General features: G+C 31.5%; 1 protein-coding gene across 1 annotated transcript; it reads right to left on the bottom strand.

The window, feature by feature from the left end:
* Positions 1-4,885: 4,885 nt before the first annotated feature.
* Positions 4,886-6,426, bottom strand: LOC143529963 (E3 ubiquitin-protein ligase BOI-like). Its single transcript, XM_077025629.1, has 2 exons — positions 6,136-6,426; positions 4,886-5,383 (listed from the first exon to the last, which is right to left on the bottom strand). The coding sequence occupies exons 1-2, from the start codon at positions 6,424-6,426 to the stop codon at positions 4,886-4,888; spliced, it is 789 nt and encodes a 262-aa protein (XP_076881744.1).
* Between the last annotated feature and the right edge of the window lie 1,745 nt (positions 6,427-8,171).

Genomic DNA, 8,171 nt, shown 5'->3' with positions numbered 1-8,171 from the left:
AAATGGTCTTACTGGCATATTATTTTCAAAAAATGTAGGGCTAGCCTATTTGGTAGAGACATATGTCTTTTAAAAGAAAGTTCGTGTGTTCAGATTTAAATAAATTAATAGTTTAAGATTGTAAGTGTTAAATAGAGTTTGAGTTGCATTTGTCCTTCAGGAAAAAAATACAAAAACTATTAAGAATTGCATGATTCGGAGAAGGATAACAACGAAACAAAAAGTGAAGTTAACATGAATAAAACCTTGGTTGTTTTTATCAAAGTAAAACATTGATTGCCACTGGTTCAGCCAAACATCATTCTTTAAAAAAAAATTAACGTAGTTAATATATGAGATCACTGTCTGAAAAGATTGGTGTCAAGTGAAATTTTGGGATTAAATGCTCTATATACATTTGGTAGCTCCACCTCCCCCGATCACATAAAAACATATAATAATGCTTGCGGCTAGCTTGTTCCCATGATCTAGTGTCATAACCAATTGGTTAATCATATGACAGTTAACCGCCAATTATGGATTGATTTCGGTTAATATAGATTCCTTTGTTCTAGTTGGAATTAGTTTGGTTATGGTGTTCCGAACTTAATTATGGAGTTTCAAAGCTGAAATATGACGGTCCAAACTTTTGTTATGGTATTCAAAACTATGTTATAGATAGTTACAACAAAAATTTTAATGTTTGAAGTTAGATATAGAGGTGTAGAAGATTGAAATGAAGGTATAAATTTTGGGAAAAACTATAGACACGCAAGGTGTGGTTCCGTTAAAATCGGTAAACGAAGCCACATTAATCATAATCAAAGTCATCGGTTTTGTTTGATTATAGTTATTTCGGTTAACGGTTAATTCTCGGCTACAGTTGGGTTTTCTCACATCACGTAAACTTTATCACTTATAGGCTGCCAGCTTTAAACTTTGTTGGCCCAATTCATAAGCTCTTATTGCAACTCGGCCCGGCCCACACAGAAAATCATTTTTCGGCCCACTTCGGTTAACTTCTTGGCATGATAATGTAGTTAACTCAGTTAACAAAAGCAAGGGTCGGTTAACCTCTAGGCCCACACACGGTAAACATTTTCTGGCACACTTCACAAGTTCTTAGTAGCTTTTGCTAATTATTTTTTGATGTGTATACACGTTTTTGATTGTTACTCCATAGTACAAGCATAACTAGTGACGGTAAAATGATTATTTCTACTTAGGTCGGTAAACGAACGGCCGGAAGTTCGTTTATATATATTAATTTAATATGCAATTGTAACATGACCAAAAAGTTTGTGTTCATTTAGTAAAACAAACGAACATGAACACTTGTTTCGTTCGTTCATTATGTTTGTGAACGTTCACTTATTTTCGTTCGTATTTTATAAATTACATCACACTAATATGTTTTATATTTGTCCGTTGTGATCATTACGTGTGTTCATTTATTTTCTTTGTGTTTGTTTACGATGTTCATTTATGTTCGTTTAATCTTGTTCAATTATGCTCAATGAACATAAACAAACATGAACATGTTCATTTTTTAAACGAACGATTTGTGTTTGTTTAAAGTTAAATGATCGAACACAGACATGACATTGTTCATGTTCGTGTCAGTTCGTTTACAAGATATAATTCTACTAGTGTCACCTTTCAAAAATATATATATAATTGAATTCTGACACTTGAGAGTCAGATACAGTGACTACATACAAACGAATATATTAGATTATAACATTATAACATAGTAAACTTCTTTCCGATGCATGTATCATGTGATGCTTGACCCTTGTATCGTTCGTTGTATGTAGGTCACCTCGTCAAAACCGAATTTTAGCTTGAAAATCACTCACGACTTTGAATTGATAAAATGTTTGCTTTGTGAATGGAAAGACCGTTGAATCATGATACGTCTAAACTATTATACACCAATAAAGGTGGTTAACTGTCGTTGAATCGTGTCTAAAAATGTAACAGTGCTTTTCTAACTAAGTTTGAATGCAACAATCTCATTCTTAAAATACAAGATCAGAAAATACACTCTTTACATAATCATATTTATAGAAAAGTAATATGTTACATGTAATTACTATAAATAAGTGTATTTAATACAATATCAAGTAAAGTATAGTAAACACATGTAACATTCGAACTCTTTTGAAGTTGATCTATATAAATGTTTGATATAATTGTATATATTTGAACCAAAATATTAACAGTTTGTTGTATGAATATGTCAAATTGATCTATTTATATTCATATCCGAAAATGCATCTCGATTCGGTGTGGATAAGATAAAACATGTTAAAACAAAAAAACTTTTGATGAGAATTGTGGTGTCCATTATCGATTTATCGGGTTTGAAAACAGATTAAGCCAAAGATTAAACGAGATAGATAACCTAAATAAACCAAATAACTAATGATTGTTATGTAAGTTTTGTCATTTTGCCTAATCCACTTGCAATTTTAGCTTGATCTTGACCGAACTGGCATATTATAGTTTTATTATGTGGAAAACTTATATATTTCTTTTCGATTAAAACGGGAGTCCTTTTACAATTAGAAAATGTTGAAGATCAACCCTCAAAGCCGATTTCGCTATTGTTATTGAGCAACGATTGAATTGTTAACCAAAACCGATGAACCAAATTAATCGAAAATCGGTTTTCAGTTTTATTTTATTATTATTTTTTTGTATTTTATATCCACTATTTCATATAATTATATATCCATTTCATGTATTTCTAAGCATAATTTTAGACCAAGTTTAATCTTGGTCATTAACCGACCTGAATATAAAACCAACAAATTAACCGAATTAGCCGAACTTGTTTCTTAGGTGGATGGTTAATTCCGGTTTTGGTGGAGCGAAATAACCTAAGTGAACTGAACCAAATCAAACCAAACTGATATATGCTCACTCCTAGTCAGTGCTGTAAAAATCGCTAGTCACTAGTCGAGTGGTGAGGTCGAGACTAGCGATTAATCGGGATTAACTGGATCGAACTTTAATGTATATTTATCAGTTTTATATATACACGCACACATTCTTATATGTACGTTTCAGTTTAATGCATACAAAAACATATTTTGGCCGGAAATTGGCTGGAATCTCGCTGGAAACCGCTAGTTTTTGCTGGAATCTCACCAGAAATCACTGATTTGGTCGGAATCTCGTCAGAAACCGCTGATTTTGGTCGGAATTTCGCTGAAAACCACTGATTTTAGCCGAATTTGACAATCAACCGATTAATTAGCCGACTAGCCCAAAATTAATCAGTGAAGTGAGGATTATCGATTAATTGGAAATTAATCAATGCCTGGTAAAAATTTTTGCTACACTGCTTTTAGTTACATAAACGCATCAGAAGACATGCTGACAAGAGATGTGTTTCGGTTTGATTCTCTTTTTGTGTATTTCATTTTCAAAATGTATTTATTGTTTATTAAACAAATTTGGAAAAGTAGATATGAAAATGAATGGGACTTGGGATATAGGGTCGTAGGGGAGGATAAGTACAACTTTTTGTTGCAGGAGAGTACAAGTGATAGAATGCAGCATTAGCATTGTAGGCCAGGGCTAAATGGAAACAGAAGAAAGTATTTTTCTTGCATATATGAATATATGATACGACAGGCAGTCGGCCAAATCTGTAGAAAGTTTTGAGTAATAAAAATCATCTTGTATGTCAGCTAAAAAGCTAGTTAATTGGGGGCCTTTCTTGTACAACTCCCCATTTCCATTTCAGAACTCAGAACTAGCAAATCAAATCAAATATCAAATATATATAAAAATACTAAAAAAATAACACACCATTTCTAAACATGAATTAGAGTTTTATTTCACTTATTAAATGAGTAGTAAAGATTCCTCCAAAATAAAGATAAGTTGAATTAAACATCGATGCTTAAAATGATAGAAGTTGAAAAACTGGGTAAGAAATTGTCCCAAGGATGGTAGAACCTCACAAGGGTATACAGGTAAGAGTTTTATTCGGATACCATTTCCTTAGTAATAACGAAGAGGCGAACAGCCAAAAGAGTGCAAAGAGCCTTTACGTGCACACGCTATGATTGTAGACAAGGGGCATAATATGACGTTTGATAACACAATTTGCACTCTACACGCATCATCATTTGAGAATCGCCTTTGCATTAGCATTTAGATTGACATAGATAAGAACTTGTAGTTGGTAAAGGTGAAAAGGCGGTGTTCTTGCCGATGGTTGGCATGGATGATTGGATGGTAGGAACTTGTTTGGGGCTAAAGGTTTCTGCAGTTGCCTTGTTGGTTCGATCGTAGTTGCTGCTAAAAGTTGAAATCAAACCTGATTCAAATCAAATTTTGAATTGGACTCAAATTCGAATAATTGCTTTGGTTCATTCGAGTATTCGAACTCACGTATCATCTATTCATCACACATAATCAAAATACATACTTTTATAAATAATCAACGATGATACATGGCACGTACTTATGTAATATCTATAATGTCACATACATACACATCTAGCTTATATTTGTTAAGAACTTCAATCATCTTTTTGTTCCATCTATTTTTCACACTCAATTTTTCATCTATTTTAACATTTAAATGACCTATAATTCAAGTAAAAAAATATCAATAGGTAACCAATATCTAAATAACAATAACACTTTCAAAGAAAATGTTAAGCCATACAATTAAAAGGGGTCAAATTGCAATAATAAAGATTCTTCACAAAACACCACAACTTCTTCTTTCTTTGTTTTTTTTTTTACATTTTTCCGTTCATACCCGTTACTATTTTGGATCTTTTCTATTGATAGTAGTGCCAACAACATATTTTTGATAAACATAAACTAACTTCATTTTTTTTAAACTTTATTTTTTTTTTAATTTCTGACTATTCTACCCTCAGTTTAAACCAAAGAAAACCTCTAAACTACCATTTTTCACAGTTTCACAAACAGGACAAAACATCACTAGACCTTCACAATGTGTGCAACAACATAGATGCTTGCATGGCAACAATAGCACGCACGTTCTCCTCACGTGACACATCTTGCATACCATCTTCTCTTGTCTTTCTTTCCCATTATTAATATTATTATTATGATTATCACCATTACACACTGATTCTGCATCTTCATGTGTTCTTGCTCTAGCTTGTATAAGTTGTTTATTTAGGTCTGTCATGACTTTTTCACTTTCAATGGCCTTTTTCTCCCAAATCTTGGCTTCTTTTTCGGCCATCATTACATAATTTTGAAGCTTTTTTGCTCTTATTGTTGCGGCGTTTAAAACCTCGTCTTTTTTGTCGAATATCGCCTTCATCTTTGATTCATAATTATGCATCAAGATCAATTCTCGTTTTCTTGTTTCTTCATTTAAAACAGCCTTCAATTTCTCATTCTGCTTTAACAAAATCACAAGTTGTAAAAACACTTAAAAAAGAATTTTAAACATGCCCATAAATAAGGTTGTTCAAAAAGCTCGCGACTCACTTAAAACCATCTCGCTTATAACGAGTTGAGACAAGGACGGAGTCGTAGATGGTGTATAATAGATAAAAAAAATAACTTTGGGTCCCTCTTGGATATTAGAAAAATGTACTTTTTTATGTATATGCTAATAAGGAATAAGTTTTAAATTAATTATATGCATAATAAGTATAAAAGAAATTTTGGCCATCTTTAAAAATGGGTATTGTGCAGTCGTCCACCTGGCATGAGAGAGTCGAGCCGAGCCAACTCAATTTATAAACAAGCCTAGCTCGAGCCAAGGTAGACTCGTGGGTCGCTAGTTAGCCTGTCAGCTTAAATTAACACGTATAATATTTTTGACAGACATAATATAAAGAATATTGAAAATTGTCCTAGTATAGAAAATTTTAATATATAGAATCATGAGAAGAAAAAACCTAAACTTTAATATATATAAATTATAAATTGAATTTTTGTGTGTATAAATTATGAATTTTGTAGTTTACAAATTCTACATGTATGTTTTTTCATTTTATATACATGTGTTTCTAAAATTTAAAAAAGTTTAAATAATAAACAAGCCAAGTCAAGCTCAACATTTAAGCTTGTTAAAATAAACTCGACCTGGCTAGACTCGACTCATATACAGTTACTAAGAAAGAATAAAGAAACAAAGCCAACCTGCAAATGAAGAAAACAATTCATCTCCAACCTTTGTCTCTCAAGCTCAGAAGACAGATTTTGAAACCCAATGATCCCATTTCCTCTTGAATTCGATGTCGAAACAAGATTTCGATAACCCGAGTCATAATTCACAACCTTTTGAGAATCAAGCAACCCTTGGTCTTGTTGATGTTCATCTCCAAATCCAAAAACAGAAGAATTAGACATGTAACACCAATCTTGAGGCACATTAGAGCAACCCATGTTGTTATTATGATGATCAGAGTAAAACTGTGCTTGAACAGCCATAAGGTAATAGTAATAGTCTTTATTCAAATTCTGAATAATGGAAGAAGAGAGTAGGTTAAAAAAGCTAATAAGGTAGAAGAGTCATGCTCTTTATTTGTAGCATCAGAACAGAAGCATGATTTTCTCTCTCTAAAAAGCTATGAATTAATGGCAGAGGTTTAGTTAATAAGTTATTGTTTTGTTTTGCATTGCATTGCATTGCATTGCATTGCATTGGTATAGATGTGAAGGATGTTTTGTATGTATGTATGATGTATATATAAGGTTAAAAAAGAGAAAAGTGAAAAGGGTCAAAAGGGGACTTGGTGAAGAGTGGATTGTGCTTAGTTAATCAAATGGACTAAAAATAGTGGAGGGTAGAGAGAGCCTTTTGTTGTTTGTGGAACAATTGTCAAAAAGAGAAAAAGTCTATGGAGGAGAAGTCATGCATGTTTTGTGACATAAAGAAAGGCAAAATTGGTTGCATTGCATTCAATCAACATGGTAATATGAAATGGTCATAATCAATAACTTGTAAAGGACATGTTTTATGGTTATTGTTGGTTTAAATGAATGGGATATGTGTCATCATGCTGTGCTTTTTACTTATGTGTTACCAACAAATTATCTTTTTGTGATGAAATATTATAACACGCAACAACGATTCTCATAACAAATCAAAAATATATATGTAGTTCATACATATTAGGTTTTGATGCTAATTTGATCTATTTAATTTTGTGTTTTAGTTTTTTTTTATCTTTTTATAAATTCTAGATCTCTCATATTCTATAAGCATGTAATTAAAAAACATATTTTTCTATAATTATACATGTATCAACTTTCTTTTTATGGCGGAACATTGTGATACACGATAACAACTCACACAACATTTTCATGCATATAGTATATATTTATTAAGCTTTGACACTGTTTTGATTTACATATTTTTAATATTTCTAAAATTTTCATCTTTAAACTTTAACTAAAATTTATATAGTTATAAAAAAAAAGTGATGACTGTGAAACACAATTGTAACTAAGAACGAAAATCTCTAAAATTATAGTTTGTCTATACATTCTATTTCACTTATCTACTTTACTTGCGTACCATAGTTACTTTTTCCCAGTATTGACTTGTATGAACATGTGATACGTGACACCATATCTTGTATCAACTATTCATTTACGTGTTATTAACAAATTGTCTTTATGATGAAATATACATGACAACAACTGACCTATCAATTTCGCCTATGTAGTTCAAATTTATTAAGTTTTGATGCTATTTTGATTAACATGTATTTCATATTTCAAGTTTTTTTATATATAATTTTTATTACAAATACCCAAATCTCTATTCTATAAATATGTGAAAACGAAAATCTATATAATTATATCAAAATGATGGCAATTTATTGCAATTTTCAATATAACTACAATAAAAATTGACGACTTTTAGCAATGCTAAATGGGTAATTGGACTTTGCTTACATAGCACTAGGACGTAGGAAGTAGAAATAGGCACATTTATTTATAGTAATGTTTCATGACGTCATGAATCCCCAAATGGTTATCTTCTTCATTCTCCCCAACTTACAACTATTTTCTTCCCACTTTGCTATAAATATCCAATTCCATTTAAGAGTTTGAAAGATTTAGTTCGGCGGTCCTTAAAATTAATGTCCTAATATTTTATATGTTTTATATTCCATCAAGTTAGTCACCCATAACCATAAGGCTGTTTTATATGGTGGGGGCATTGA

The sequence above is a fragment of the Bidens hawaiensis genome, unplaced genomic scaffold (assembly GCF_021521415.1).
Source record: "Bidens hawaiensis isolate Kalapana, Puna unplaced genomic scaffold, B.hawaiensis_p1.1 tig00008796_1, whole genome shotgun sequence".
NCBI classification, from domain to species: Eukaryota; Viridiplantae; Streptophyta; class Magnoliopsida; order Asterales; family Asteraceae; genus Bidens; species Bidens hawaiensis.
This window is presented reverse-complemented; position numbering and strand designations above follow the sequence as displayed.